At 44.5% G+C, this 16179-nt stretch overlaps 1 protein-coding gene across 2 annotated transcripts in view; it reads left to right on the forward strand.

Moving 5' to 3' along the window:
* Positions 1 to 4040: 4040 nt before the first annotated feature.
* Positions 4041 to 16179, forward strand: part of frg1 (FSHD region gene 1) — a 40065-nt gene continuing 27926 nt past the window's right edge. Inside the window, exons 1-4 of one of the 2 annotated variants that reach the window (XM_070869636.1) lie at positions 4041 to 4145; positions 4696 to 4763; positions 10106 to 10228; positions 12140 to 12200. In XM_070869636.1, coding sequence (XP_070725737.1) covers positions 4090 to 4145; positions 4696 to 4763; positions 10106 to 10228; positions 12140 to 12200 — 308 coding nt within the window. In that variant the 5' untranslated portion in view covers positions 4041 to 4089. The remainder of the gene's footprint in view (positions 4146 to 4695; positions 4764 to 10105; positions 10229 to 12139; positions 12201 to 16179) is intronic. The other variant, XM_070869644.1, reaches the window with a different exon arrangement.

The raw sequence follows: 16179 nt of genomic DNA on the forward strand, positions 1-16179 counted from the left end.
TCTCATCTACATACAGCCCCTAGGCAACATCCACCAAAAATACAGCATCAGTTCTGCCTTCCATAAACTTGAGATCATCCATAACTCTGCTTCCCATGTTCTAACTTGCACTCAAGTCCCATTCACCCATTATCCCTGTGCTTGCTGATCTTCATTGGCTCGAGATTAAGCAACACCTCCATTTTAAAATTCTCCACCTTGTTATCAGTAGTGTCAGCTGTGGCTCAGTTGGTAGCACCCTCACCCCTGAGTCAGAAGATTGTGGGTTCAAATCCTACTCCAAATACTTGAGCACAAAAGTTTAGGCTGACACTCCAGTGCAGTACTGAGGGAGCACTACACTATCAGAGGCACCGTCTTTTGAGATATTAAACTAAAGCCCCCCTGATTGCCTTCACAGGTGGATATTAATGAAGAAGAGCAGGGGACTTATCCCCGGTGTCCTAGCCAATATTTATCCCTCAATCAACATCACTAAAACAGATTATCTGGTCATTATAACATTGTTGTTTGTGGGAGCTTGCTGTGTGCAAATTGGTTGCTATGTTTCCTACATTACAACAGTGACTATACTTCAAAAATTACTTAATTGGCTTTAAAGTGCTTTGGGACATCCGCTGATTGTGAAAGATGCTATGTAAATGCAAGAATTTTTTCTTTTCCAAATCCCACCATGGCCTAGCTCCTCCCTAACTCTGTAATCTCCTCCAGCCCTGCAACCCTCCGAGATATCTGCACTCCAACAATTCTGGTTCTGAGAATCCTCGATTTTAATTGCTCCAGCATTGGTGGCTTGTAAGCTGCCAAGGCCCTCGGCTCTGGAATTCCCTTCCTGAACGGGAACGTTGTGCATTGTAATATAAAAACAGAAAATGCTAGAAATCTCCATGGGTCAGGCAGCATCTGTGGAGAGAAACATAGCTAACGTTTCAGGTCGATGACCCTTCGTCAGAACTGGCAAAAGTTCGAAATGTAACAGATTCTTAAGGAAGTGCAGAGGCACTGAAAGGGGAGGGGAGGAAAGAACAAAAGGGAAGGTCTGTGATAGAGTGGAAGGCAGGAGAGGTTTGAGAGACAAAACAGATGATGGGCTAAATTGAGATGGTAATGGCACAAATTAGGAAACAAAAGATGAGTCTGGATAGAGTGTGAATGAAAGAATAATTACCAGCTGCCGTGGGAAACAGAGAAAAAAATAAAAATAAAAAGGGGGGCTTTGTAAAAAAAAAAGGGGAGGAAAGGGAACAAAATATGGGCAGAGGTTATGATCTGGAATTGTTGAACTCGATGTTGAGTCCAGAAGGTTGTAAAGTGCCTAAACGAAAGATGAGGTGCTGTTCCTCGAGCTTGCGTTAAGCTTCATTGGAACAGTGTAAGAGACCGAGGACAGAGAGGTCAAAGTGGGAGTGGAGTCGAGAATTAAAGTGACAGGCGACCGGAGGCTCGGGTTACCCGTGCGGACTGAATGGAGGTGCTCCGCAAAGCAGTCACCCGATCTGCGTTTAGTCTCCCCAATGTCGAAACCACATCATGAGCAGCGAATACAGTATACTAAATTGAAAGAAGTACAAGTAAATCACTGTTTCACATGGAAGGAGTGTTTGGGGCCCTGGACAGTGGGAAGAGAGGAGGTAAAAGGGCAGGTGTTGCATCTCCTGCGCTTGCACAGGAAGGTGCTGAGGGAAGGTGTGGGGTGCTGGGAGTGATTGAGGAGTGAACCAGGGTGTCGCAGAAGGAGCGGTCCCTTCGGAATGCTGAGAGAGGAAGGGAGGTGCAGATGTGATTGGTGGTGGAAATGGCGGAGAATAATCCATTGAACATGGAGGCTGGTGAGGTGAAAGGTGAGGACAAGGGGAACCCTGTTGTGATTCTGAGAGGGAGGGGAAGGGGTGAGAGCAGAAGTGCGGAAAATAGAACGGACTCAGTCAAGGGCCATGTTAACCACAGTGGAGAGGTGTTGGGGTAAAAGGAAGACTTCTCTCCCTCGAGGCGGACTACCTGATATAGGTAATCGACACCTTGCCCGTCGCCCTCCGTATAACGACCACAGACTTAAACAAACGAAACCTTAGGTTCAACTGACTTTATTTCGAGCAAATGCAAGGGAAGGTTCAATCGTGGAACCTTCAAAATACAAGTTTCGAGAATAATTTATACAGGTTTTGGAGAGGAGCTACCCTCCTACAAAATCATCGATAGGTCTATTGCTATCAGCAGAGTTACATTGATTTGTTGACTCTTATCAGACTGGCTCTGAATGGTACATGCAATTGTCCATCTCCCATCACATGTTAATTGTGTTTGTTCCATGATTTGCACTTTGCCATAGTCTATATGACGCTTGAAGTAACTGTTCCAAAATACTGGCTTTCTTATCTCTTCCTCAGAGACTTCTAATCAAAATTGTAACTGCTGACTTCTGCTGTTTTGTTAAGTGTTACTAAGGTTAACCATACAGTTTTAATGCGTTATAAGTGTGTTATACCTCCATACAATAGGCAATTATTCCTCAGATCCTCCTAATACTGATTAGTTCACTACCTTCAGCATTGTGTTCTGACCAACTATCTGTCTGCTCTTTGCCTGCTATATCCCTTACAAGGGGAATCCTTGGTTGAGGAAAAAGCAAGACATATCAGAGGCACTAGTGTGAAAGGTGGCGTTGTCAGAACAGATGCAACGGAGACGGAGAAACTGGGTGAATAGAATGGAGTCCTTACAGGATGCAGGGTGGGAGGAAGTGTTGTCCAGGTAGCTGTGGGAGTCAGTGGGCTTATTGTGAATGTTTGTCATTAGTCTATCCATGGCAGCTGATAATGATTCCGTTATTCACACCCTATCTAGACTCATCTTTTGTTTCCTAACTTGTGCCATTACCATGTCAATTTGGTCCATCATCCCTTTTGTCTCCCAAATCATTCCTGCCTTCCACCTTATCACCTTTTGTTCTTTCTTCCCCTCCCTCCTTTCCTTGTCCCTTGCACTTCCTTAAGAAACTGTTACATCTCAAACTTTTGCCAGTTCTGAAAAGGGTCATCGACCGGAAAAGTTTCTCCACAGATGCTGCCTGACCCGTGGAGATTTCCAGCATTTTCTGGGTTTTTTCAGATTCCAGCATCCGCAGTATTTTACTTTTGTGTTGATGTTGTGGATCTTGCTGTCCACTGGGTGTCGCTGTCATCATCATCATAGGCAGTCCCTTGAAATCGAGGAAGATTTGCTTCCACTCTAAAAGTGAGTTCTTAGGTGACTGAACAGTCCAATATGAGAATTACAGTCTCTGTCACAGGTGGGACAGACTGGTTGAGGGAAAGGGTGGGTGGGGAGTCTGGTTTGCCGCACGCTTCTTCTGCTGTCTGTGCTTGGTTTCTGCATGGTCTCGGTGACAAGACGGTCCACTGGGTGTCGCTGTATCCGTGGGTCCTCCCACTGGGTGTCGCTGTAACCCGGGTCCTCCCACTGGGTGTCACTGTAACCCTGGGTCCTCCCACTGGGTGTCGCTGTGACCCTGGGTCCTCCCGTGCACTGGGTGTCGCTGTAACCCTGGGTCCTCCCACTGTATGTCGCTGTAACCCTGGGTCCTCCCGTGCACTGGGTGTCGCTGTGATCCTGGGTCCTCCCGTGCACTGGGTGTCGCTGTGACCCTGGGTCCTCCCGTGCACTGGGTGTCGCTGTAACCCTGGGTCCTCCCACTGGGTGTCGCTGTGACCCTGGGTCCTCCCGTGCACTGGGTGTCGCTGTAACCCTGGGTCCTCCCGTGCACTGGGTGTCGTTGTAACCCTGGGTCCTCCCGTGCACTGGGTGTCGCTGTAACCTGGGTCCTCCCACTGGGTGTCGCTGTGACCCTGGGTCCTCTCGTGCACTGGGTGTCGCTGTGACCCTGGGTCCTCCCACTGGGTGTCGCTGTAACCCTGGATCATCCCGTGCACTGGTTGTCGCTGTGACCCTGGGTCCTCCCGTGCACTGGGTGTCGCTGTGACCCTGGGTCCTCCCGTGCACTGGGTGTCGCTGTGACCCTGGGTCCTCCCGTGCACTGGGTGTCGCTGTAACCTGGGTCCCCTGCGCCGGTTACTGAGGCTCACTCCCAATATGGCGGAATATGCCTGTGTGAAGAGCACGAAGCTGGTGCTGAAAGGGGTGAAAAGGTTAGAGTTTAAACTGTGAACAACGGACCAGAGTGACAGCATGGGCGGTATGTGAGAGTCTGAGCCCCGGGGCGGGGGCTCTCCGGACAGGCTGGTCCTGGAGAGTGGGGCTGGTATTTGCAGGAGGGGCTGTGAGGGCTGCTGAATGATAATGTACATCCTCTGAATTGCACAGAGTTTGTGTGTCTGTTTATCACAGTCATTGAGTGAAGTGCCAGTCTGGAGGCGTGTTCTCCATCATGTTTATTGTTGTAGTTTGTGGGAGTACTTTTACTGCAGTATCTGCAAGTCTCCCCGCCCGCCCCCGACTACTGCCACCCACTTAGGCCTGCAACAATTTTGAGATTTATTTCCTATCATGCAACAGGGAAATCGTTTACCAGTATAAATTGTAATTAATACAGCTTACTTTTATTTTACAACCCAGAACTTATTTTCTGCCAGTTTTGCATTTGCATAAGTGAAGCTTATGGGGTCAGGCGTCATAGCTCCAACTCTTTTTTTTATATAAGATTTACATGCTCCAATCAATCGTTATATTTTTCTTTAGCAAGAAGAAGAAAAACAAAGGAAAAAGAAAACGAGAGGAGGAGGAGGAACAGTTGGTTGATATTGTTGGTGAGTCTGGTAACAAAATGTCTCTTTGCTCTTTTGGGTTTTCCATGTATATCTTCCAGCCACGGGATTTGAACATGAGAAAACTGTACATTACGGTCTATGCAATGGGCTCTTGGCTGGGAGTTCATCAATACAGTGTCTGCTTCAAGCAGCAGCACAAACGTCAACCAATTTAGAAATTGTTCACAGAAATTGTACATTACAGAAGCTGATCTATTATTCCATAAATTGCAATGTGATCTTCACTAATTTTATAATGCAATAGTGTATTACAATTAAATATTTTCTGAGAATTATGTTAGAATTTAGATTGTTTTTAATCCAAAATGTTTCCTTAAACCAGTCATTACAAACCTAAACAGGAAAACAGTTGAACAGTTGAGGTATAAATATATTGATTTTTTTTTAAGGGGTGGATTGTACACAGTAATGTTGTCCCTGTAATATATTTTAACATGGCATTTACAGGACGGAATGTTGACAGCACAGTTCCTGCCAGGCATTTTACCTACTGATCGAACCTTATGTGTGATCTTTTATAACTCATGAGGTTTGTAAGTGCAAGTGATTGATGTAGGAAGGGAACCCCCACAGTGATTGCTGTTTATGGAACACTCTTGTCAGGTTTACAGCTGTTCCAGAATGGGAATGTCATATTGTGTTTCCTTGCCTATGCAAATTATTCATAGAAACATAGAAAACATAGAAACATAGAAAATAGGTGCAGGAGTAGGCCATTCGGCCCTTCTAGCCTGCACCGCCATTCAATGAGTTCATGGCTGAACATTCAACTTCAGTACCCCATTCCTGCTTTCTCGCCATACCCCTTGATCCCCCTAGCAGTAAGGACCTCATCTAACTCCTTTTTGAATATATTTAGTGAATTGGCCTCAACAACTTTCTGTGGTAGAGAATTCCACAGGTTCACCACTCTCTGGGTGAAGAAGTTCCTCCGCATCTCGGTCCTAAATGGCTTACCCCTTATCCTTAGACTGTGACCCCTGGTTCTGGACTTCCCCAACATTGGGAACATTCTTCCTGCATCTAACCTGTCTAACCCCGTCAGAATTTTATATGTTTCTATGAGGTCCCCTCTCATTCTTCTGAACTCCAGTGAATACAAGCCCAGTTGATCCAGTCTTTCTTGATAGGTCAGTCCCGCCATCCCGGGAATCAGTCTGGTGAACCTTCGCTGCACTCCCTCAATAGCAAGAATGTCCTTCCTCAGGTTAGGAGACCAAAACTGTGCACAATACTCCAGGTGTGGCCTCACCAAGGCCCTGTACAATTGTAGTAACACCTCCCTGCCCCTGTACTCAAATCCCCTTGCTATGAAGGCCAACATGCCATTTGCTTTCTTAACCGCCTGCTGCACCTGCATGCCAACCTTCAATGACTGATGTACCATGACACCCAGGTCTCTTTACACCTCCCCTTTTCCTAATCTGTCACCATTCAGATAATAGTCTGTCTCTCTGTTTTTACCACCAAAGTGGATAACCTCACATTTATCCACATTATACTTCATCTGCCATGCATTTGCCCACTCACCTAACCTATCCAAGTCGCTCTGCAGCCTCACAGCATCCTCCTCGCAGCTCACACTGCCACCCAACTTAGTGTCATCCGCAAATTTGGAGATACTACATTTAATCCCCTCATCTAAATCATTAATGTACAGTGTAAACAGCTGGGGCCCCAGCACAGAACCTTGCGGTACCCCACTAGTCACTGCCTGCCATTCTGAAAAGTACCCATTTACTCCTACTCTTTGCTTCCTGTCTGACAACCAGTTCTCAATCCATGTCAGTACACTACCCCCAATCCCATGTGCTCTAACTTTGCACATCAATCTCTTGTGTGGGACCTTGTCGAACGCCTTCTGAAAGTCCAAATATACCACATCAACTGGTTCTCCCTTATCCACTCTACTGGAAACATCCTCAAAAAATTCCAGAAGATTTGTCAAGCATGATTTCCCTTTCACAAATCCATGCTGACTTGGACCTATCATGTCACCTCTTTCCAAATGCACTGCTATGACATCCTTAATAATTGATTCCATCATTTTACCCACTACCGATGTCAGGCTGACCGGTCTATAATTCCCTGTTTTCTCTCTCACTCCTTTTTTAAAAAGTGGGGTTACATTGGCTACCCTCCACTCCATAGGAACTGATCCAGAGTCAATGGAATGTTGGAAAATGACTGTCAACGCATCCACTATTTCCAAGGCCACCTCCTTAAGTACTCTGGGATGCAGTCCATCAGGCCCTGGGGATTTATCGGCCTTCAATCCCATCAATTTCCCCAACACAATTTCCCGGCTAATAAGGATTTCCCTCAGTTCCTCCTCCTTACTAGACCCCCCGACCCCTTTTATAACCGGAAGGTTGTTCGTGTCCTCCTTCGTGAATACCGAACCAAAGTACTTGTTCAATTGGTCCGCCATTTCTTTGTTCCCAGTTATGACTTCCCCTGATTCTGACTGCAGGGGACCTACATTTGTCTTTACTAACCTTTTTCTCTTTACATATCTATAGAAACTTTTGCAATCCGTCTTAATGTTCCCTGCAAGCTTCTTCTCATACTCCATTTTCCCTGCCCTAATCAAACCCTTTGTCCTCCTCTGCTGAGTTCTAAATTTCTCCCAGTCCCCAGGTTCGCTGCTATTTCTGGCCAATTTGTATGCCACTTCCTTGGCTTTAATACTATCCCTGATTTCCCTTGATAGCCACGGTTGAGCCACCTTCCCTTTTTTATTTCTATGCCAGACAGGAATGTACAATTGTTGTAATTCATCCATACGGTCTCTAAATGTCTGCCATTGCCCATCCACTGTCAACCCCTTAAGTATCATTCGCCAATCCATCTCAGCCAATTCACGCCTCATACCTTCAAAGTTAGCCTTCTTTAAGTTCCTTTTCTAGGAAGTGGAAATCACATTTATTTGTTGACTAATTTGTTATTTATAGAATAGATACAATAGACATGATCTTCACCGTTCAACAACTACAAGAGAAATGCAGGGAATAGCACCAATCCTTATACATGGCCTTCTTTGACCTCACAAAGGCCTTTGACACTGTCAACCGTGAGGGAGTATGGAGCATCCTCCTCTGTTTCGGCTGCCCCCAAATTTTTTGTCACCATCCTCCGCCTGCTCCACAACGACATGCAAGCTTGATCCTTACCAACGGATCCATCACAGACCCAATTCACCTCCGGAACGGGGTCAAGCAAGGCTGCATCATTGCGCCAACACTCTTCTCGACCTTCCTCACTGTAGTGCTTCATCTCACGCTAAACAAGCTCCCCGCTGGAGTGGAACTAAACTATAGAACCAATGGGAACCTGTTCAACCTTCGTTCCCTCCAGGCTAGATCCAAGGTCGTCCCATCCTCTGTCATCGAACTACATATCGCGCACATTCAGAGACTGAACTCCAAGCTATCATCACCATCTTCACTGAGCCATATGAAAGCATGGGCCTTAGACTATACGTCCGTAAGACAAAAGGTCCTCCACCAACCTGATCCCGCCACACAGCACTGACCCCCATTCATCAAAATTCACGGCGCGATCTTGGTTAATGTGGACCATTTTCCATACCTCGGGAGCCTACCAGCAGCAACAGCAGACATCAACGATGAGGTCTAACACCGCCTCCAGTGCGCCAGCGCAGCCTTCGGTTGCCTGAGGAAGAGAGTATTCGAAGACCAGGACCTCAAATCTGGCTCCAAGCTTATGGTCTACAGGGCTGTAGTGAAACCCGCCCTCCTATATGGCTCAGCGACGTGGACTATATACAGTAGACACCTCAAAGCACTGGAGAATTACCACCAACGCTGCCTCCGCAAGATCCTGCAAATCCACTGGGAGGATAGACGCTCCAACGTGTTCTCGATCAGGCCAACATCCCCAGCATCGAAGCACTGACCACACTCGACCAGCTCCATTGGGCGGGCCACATCGTCCGCATGCCCAACACGAGACTCGCAAAGCAAGTGCTCTATTCGGAACTCCTACATGGCATGCGAGCCCCAGGTGGGCAGAGGAAACGTTTCAAGAATACCCTCAAAGCCTCCTTGATAAAGTGCAACATCCCCACCTGTACCCTGGCCCAAGACCGCCCTAAGTGGAGGAAGAGCATCTGGGAGGACGCTGAGCACCTCGAGTCTCGTCGCCAAGTGCATGTAGAAAACAAGTGCAGGCAGCAGACAGAGCGTGCGGCAAACCAGACTCCTCACCCACCCTTTCCTTCAACGACTGTCTGTCCCATCTGTGACAGAGACTGTATTTCCCGTATTGGACTGTACAGTCACCTGAGAACTCACTTTAAGTGGAAACAAGTCTTCCTCGATTTTGAGGGACTGCCTATGATGATGATGATGATGAATTTCATTTGTACCATAGGTTTGATCTTGGTGGTATTAATGTTGGCTTACCCAATAGTGGTTCTTGAGTTTCTGGTATCCCTGCTAATGAATAATTCTCATTTTCCTTGCAACACCCCCCTCCCTCCTTATGCATGTTTTCCTTTCTCCAATTCTGTCCTCATTTTTTAAAAATCTGCTCTGTCTTTTTATGGAGCTCCCTGGTGTGAACAGTAGTTCCCCGAGCCCTTCAATTATACTAATATGACTGAGACTTACATCATTCATAATGTGTCTAAAAGTAGAAAGAACGCAATTCCAATGGGGCAACAGTGAATTACAGGAAATAAACAATTTCTGATTGGCCAAGTGAGTTATGCAGCCAATATGATTCAGTTTATTTTGCAGTTTTTAATGCCAAAGCTTTCTACAGTATTTATAATGTAGGTTCTTTCCCAAGATCATGTACTAAATAACTGTTACCTTGATTCACCTAGCAGCACTCTCACTTGTGTCAAAAAGCTGTGTATTCAAAAATCCCATCCAGAGACTTGAGTGCATAAACTATGCTGACACTTCAGTGCTGTACTGAGGGAGTGCTGCATTGTCACAGGTGTCTTTTTGATGAGATGTTAAACCAAGGTCCCATCTGCTTGTTCGGGTAGACATAGAAGATCTCATGGCACTATTCGAAGAAGAGCATAGGAGTTCTCCCTCGACCAACATCACCATATCAGATTAACTGGCATTTATCTCATTTGTTTTTTGTGAGACCTTGCTTTGTACAAATTGGCTGCTACATTTGCCTACATAATCAAAGTGGCTACAGGTTAAAATAATTCATTGCCTCTGAAGTACTTTAGGTTGTCATGCAGTCATGCTAGGCGCTAAGTGAATGCAAGTTCTTTCTATGTGTTGCTGATTTAATTTTTTTCAAATGTGTCTCTTTTTATATTTTCATCTTAGGAGGATGGTGGGCAGTTCAGAATTTTGGAGAAATTACAGGAAGTGTGGCAATAGAGATGGGAACAGGCACCTACATCCATGCTCTCGATAATGGTCTTTTTACTCTTGGAGCACCACACACAGGTTTGTTGGCACAATTTGAAATGTTTTAATCTGGGCTAATCTTTGCTCTTAAATCGAAATAACATTGTAAAGTTCCTTCTCGTGTATTCATTAGCTGAATCTCTCACTTTATTGGTCTGATATCACTACAAAATTGTTATATTAGCAAAGCATTTCTGGTAATATCTATAGTTAGATTGATTTGTTAAATAATACAAACTGCCATTTAGAATGAGCAAAAGTAATTGTATTTGGACTGGTAGGTTTGTGCATTGCTGTCTATGTAGCCTCTTAGTAATTGACTTTTTCAAAACGATATTTAGGGGGAGACCATCACCCCTGTGCTCGCTGACCTACATTGGATCCCGGTTAAGCAACGCCTCGATTTTAAATTTCTCATCCTTGTTTTCAAATCCCTTCATGGCCTCGCCCTTCCCTATCTCTGTAATCTCCTTCAGCCCCAAGATATCTGCGCTCCTCTAATTCTGGCCTCTTGAGCATCCCTGATTTTAATCGCTTGGCCATTGGTAGCCGTGCTTCAGCTGTCAAAGCCCCAAGCTCTGGAACTCCCTCCCTAAACCTCTCTGCCTCTCTACCTCTCTTTCCTCCTTTAAGACACTCCTTAAAACCTACCTCTTTGAACAAGCTTTTGATCATCTTTCCTAATTTCTCCTTCAGTGGCTCGGTGTCAAATTTTGTTTTATAACGCTCCTGTGAAGCGTCTTGGGACGTTTTACTACGTTAAAGGTGCTATATAAATACAAGTTGTTGGTGAAGTTGTAGTAGACTTGCCATCTGGGTAATAACGAGTGTTGTTGGATCGACTGTTCAATTTTTATTTCTGTTGATTTCAATGTTGCACGCCCAATGTCGGATTTATACCAGAGCAGGAAGTTGAAAATCTACCCCTTCGCCTCTTTGTTTTTCTGGAATGTGCACCATATGTTGCCAACAAATTGGGAAACCTGCAACTTCCATCAGTACTGCTTTGAATTGGAAGTCAGAAGGTTCAGAACAGACGAAGGGTCATCAACCAGAAACGTAACTCTGCTTTCTCTCCACAGATGCTGCCTGACCTGCTGAGATTTCCAGCATTTTCTGTTTTTATTTTAGACTAAAGATTTTCCTCCTTTCTCTGGAAACACACTCGACCATTACTTGCCATTTCTCAGCTGTGTTGGAGCTGAAATTGGGAACTCAGTGGAGTGAGGAACATCAAGCCCATCTTTTACACTCCGTGATACCTTATGTACAGGAGATTTGTACTTAAAACAAGTTCTGAGTGTCTATTGAAAAAATTCTCAGAAATAAGTTACAAGATATCAGTGCTTTTAAACTGTAACTATTCATTATGTATTAGCTTGGTTCAATGATGGCACACATTCAAAAGTTGTGGGTTCAAGCTGCACTCCAGGACTTGAGCGCATAACTTAGGCAGACTTCACCACAGTACTGAGGGAATGCTGTATAGTTGGAAATGCTGCGTTTCAGCTAAGACATTAAACCAAGGTCTCATTTGCCTCTTCTGATGGACGTAAAAGATCCCATGGTACTAATCAAAAAAGAGCAGGAGAGTTCTCCTGGTGCCCTGGCCAACATTCATCCCTCAACCAACACCACCAAAATTGGATTAATTGGTCATTTCTCTGATTGCTGTCTGTGCACAAATTAGCTGCTGCATTTGCATTCATAATGGCAGTACTACACTTTAAAATTATTAATTTGCCGTAAAGCACTTTGGGATATTTTGAGGACATGAAAGGTGCTATATAAAAAGAACTGTGCTTATTCATTCTTTATGGAAAGAGCAAACTTTTAGAAGTAGTTATAGTGCTGCAGCTTTCAGCATCATTTGCTGCATGGCAGTAATGAACAATTGTCTTTCTCATTGTAAGATATTATCTTCCTGTATATATTTTTTTTCTTCCACAGCAGATAATGAAATCCCTGATCCCCCAGAACAGTTAACAGCTATTAAATTATCTGAAACCAGGTGAGAAATACAAGTTACATTTTTTTTAATTTGTTTTAAGAGGAGGAAGAATTATGCACCTCATTTACCCCATAATGGAGGACCCCCAGCAGATAATGGAAATTGACAGGTACAATATGGTCCTTTGAACAGATCCTCAGACTGTCTTTGGTAAATGGCTGTTTGGAATGCAGAACATTTTGGGGAGCAGGCAGCTAGAAGTGAATTGGAACAGCTGCCCTTCGAGCCAGAGGGACCCGGATACTTGCTGTATTAACATAAATGACAGTTTGTTTCAGTTAATGCACCGCTTGGCGTTACCAAGTTATACCAAACAGGACGGTCCCAGGTCTAAGCCCCTTATCTGTTCTGAGCTGACTGACTGCAGCCTCCCTGGGGGAAAGAATTCAATTTTAGCAGCTGCTGCTTATAAAAAACCTACTCTGCCAGAGACCTGGTTACTCTGCAGCATATCACTCAGGAAATTGATAGACCACGGTTTCCTGCCGGGCAGGCTATATATACAAAGTTACTGTATCCAATACTGTCACCGGCTGGCTTTAATCTTGCTCAGTCCATTCACTTGGTGCACTCAGTTTGATTTGAAAATTTGCTGTGTCCTGGATCTGGACCACACCACAAATAAGAGGTCTGTATATTCCTTGGCTTGTGATCTCTGCCAACTTCAACACTTTGCAGGATCTCTGGTTCATTATGGGATTATCCTTCTGTAATGTCTGTAAGTGACTTGGATAGGTTAGGTGAGTGGGCAAATGCATGGCAGATGAAGTATAATGTGGATAAATGTGAGGTTATCCACTTTGGTTGTAAAAACAGAGAGACAGACTATTATCTGAATGGTGACAGATTAGGAAAGGGGGAGGTGCAACGAGACCTGGGTGTCATGGTACATCAGTCATTGAAGGTTGGCATGCAGGTACAGCAGGCGGTTAAGAAAGCAAATGGCATGTTGGCCTTCGTAGCGAGGGAATTTGAGTACAGGGGCAGGGAGGTGTTACTACAGTTGTACAGGGCCTTGGTGAGGCCACACCTGGAGTATTGTGTACAGTTTTGGTCTCCTAACTTAAGGCAGCGAAGGTTCACCAGACTGATTCCCGGGATGGCGGGACTGACATATCAAGAAAGACTGGATCAACTGGGCTTGTATTCATTGGAGTTCAGAAGAATGAGAGGGGTTCTCATAGAAACGTTTAAAATTCTGACGGATTTAGACAGGTTCGATGCAGGAAGAATGTTCCCAATGTTAGGGAAGTCCAGAACCAGGGGTCACAGTCTAAGGATAAGGGGTAAGCCATTTAGGACCGAGATGAGGAGAAACTTCTTCACCCAGAGAGTGGTGAACCTGTGGAATTCTCTACCACAGAAAGTTGTTGAGGCCAATTCACTAAATATATTCAAAAAGGAATTAGATGTAGTCCTTACTACTAGGGGGATCAAGAGGTATGGCGAGAAAGCAGGAATGGGGTACTGAAGTTGCATGTTCAGCCATGAACTCATTGAATGGCGGTGCAGGCTCGAAGGGCCGAATGGCCTATTCCTGCACCTATTTTCTATGTTTCTAATCAGGAAAGCCATTAAATTAAACTACAATGGAATGAAGACTAATTCATTAATCTACCTTAATGAATGGTATTCGTTCAACCAATCCATTCACTGAAATGGATGGCCATATATATAAAATCACTCACTGATAGTAGGTGCAGTGAAGTCTCATTGTGATAAACTAATTTCCTGCATCTGTTTTACCAACAAAAAAAACTCTGATGCTTACAAAAGTTCCTTTTTTAAAAAAAAATTGAAATGAACCCAGAATGTGCTATCAGGAACTTACTTCCAGATTTGCTAAGTTCAATGGTACCACTATTTTTTAATCATGAAAGATGTAACAATTTAATTTATTCTTGAAAGAAATAATTTGTTTAAAAATGTCTTTTTCCCGATATTTTCTGTGGGTGACACATGATCTAGTGTTTGTTCACTGCTTTCATGTCCATCCTAAAGAGTTACTTTCCCGTTGACTTTGACATGGATACAAAGCTACCTTCCTGTTGGTTCTTGTGCAATCATATCCAGAGACCCAAGGAAACAATAGCAGCAGCAATGTTAAATCAAAGCCAAAGTGGAAGTAATATAACTGATTCCTTCTGCTTTCCTGACTCGGCCTCAACTTCACGCCGCCCCCCCCAGAAATATTTGTGGATAATCAGCTAATACAAGCTAGATAATCAAGGTCAGAATGAACCTGGTGTACTTGCTCTTGGATGCTGATACCATTTCAGCAATTCATAAAACATTGGGGTCAAGTTTTGGCCTGAGTTGCTCCTATTTTTTTGGAGCAACTAGTTTAGAATGGATCATCTTATAAATTGCAATTCTCGGCATTTACTTTGCTCCAGTTCTAGTCAGTTAGAACAGTTCCATTTTAGAACATTTTTTTTTACAAAAGGGGGCGTGTCTGGCCACTTAAGCCTGTTTTGCAAGTTTAGGCAGTAAAAACTTATTCCAAACTAACTTAGAATGGAGTAAGTGTAGATTTTTGTACACTCAAAAACCTTGCCTACACTTGGAAATCAAGCATAGGGAACAAGAGATGGGAGGAGGGATGGGGAGTTTACAAACATTAAACACTTCACTTTTACAAATAAAGAGCCATCATCAATAATAAACCAATAAATCAATCCAAAAAAATGTAAAATTAAAAATCACTCAATAAATAAAAAATTATTTCTACTCACCTACTGCAGCACCGGGAAGAAGGGGGGGGCGACAGAAGAGGAGAGGGGAGAGAAGAAGATGGAGGGGTGGAGGGGGGAGAGAGGAAGAGAAGAAGATGGGGAGGGGGAGGGGAAGAGAAGAAGACGGGGGGGAGACGATGATGACGATGCCGGGCCCCGCCGAGGACTTTGGGCAGGGCCCGCCACCAGGTAAAATGCGTCAGGCCACTCGGCCTGCGATAGGGGCGACGTCCCTTTGGCCTGGCATAGGATCGTCGCCCCGGAGACAGGACGCGCTGGGAGGGCCAGGAGGTACTGCGCACGCGCGCAGCTGCTGGCACTGTTTTTGGTGCAGGGCTGTAGCTCCGCCCCCAGCAGCTCCTGCTGCGCCATGCCGAGGTGGAAATGGGTCTACAGCTATCGGAGAATCGCAAGGTAAGTATTCGGCGCAATTTATGTTCTATAAATTAGGCGGGCCTCTCCGATGTGCACAGTTCTAGCGGGCATCTGAAACTTGAGCCCACTGTCACTGAGATTGAAGAGACTGTAGACTAAGTCAGTCAGCAGGTGAGTACTTCTATTCAGCAAAGTGAAAGATGTGCATAATTGCAGGGCAACATATGATTACAATTTGTGCTCATACTCACAAACAAATTTATTACACATACAAAAATGTAGATTAATGTGTGTGCATATCTATTTAGATATGGGCAGTACATAAATTACAGTATGTATTTGAGATATATTTGAATGAACTAGTTACATTTGCTTTGCATACAATTTTACAGGACTTCAAGAATGAATTATAGAGAATTTAAAATAATTTATTAAAGTAAATTTTTGTAGTGTCCCCATAAATGCCTTAGTACAATTCTTAAAGTTTTAAATACAGATGGCTATTGTGACGATATGAACATACAGGACCAGAGAAGATTATTTTGGTTCCTCTACCTAGCTCCAGAGTGCAGAATCAGAATGCACTGTCCCTCACTTGTTTTATTTCGCCAAATGCCAACCATTTTCCTCTTATAATTACTGCGGTTATGAGCCTAGATCGCCTCACTGGGCAGTCCATTCCAAACATTCACCACCCTCTGTCAGATAGTTCCATCTGATTTGTCCATTCACCTTCCCTCTTCAGAGCTTGATCCCCTGCCCCCCTCCTCTCCCAGTCATTCTCTGGGCCTTGGTAAACAATTCTCAGAGTTCAACCATGTTGATGCACTTGAACTTGAACACCTCAGTAAGATCTCTTCTCACAAACT

This window comes from Pristiophorus japonicus, chromosome 2 (genome assembly GCF_044704955.1).
Source record: "Pristiophorus japonicus isolate sPriJap1 chromosome 2, sPriJap1.hap1, whole genome shotgun sequence".
NCBI lineage: Eukaryota > Metazoa > Chordata > Chondrichthyes > Pristiophoridae > Pristiophorus > Pristiophorus japonicus.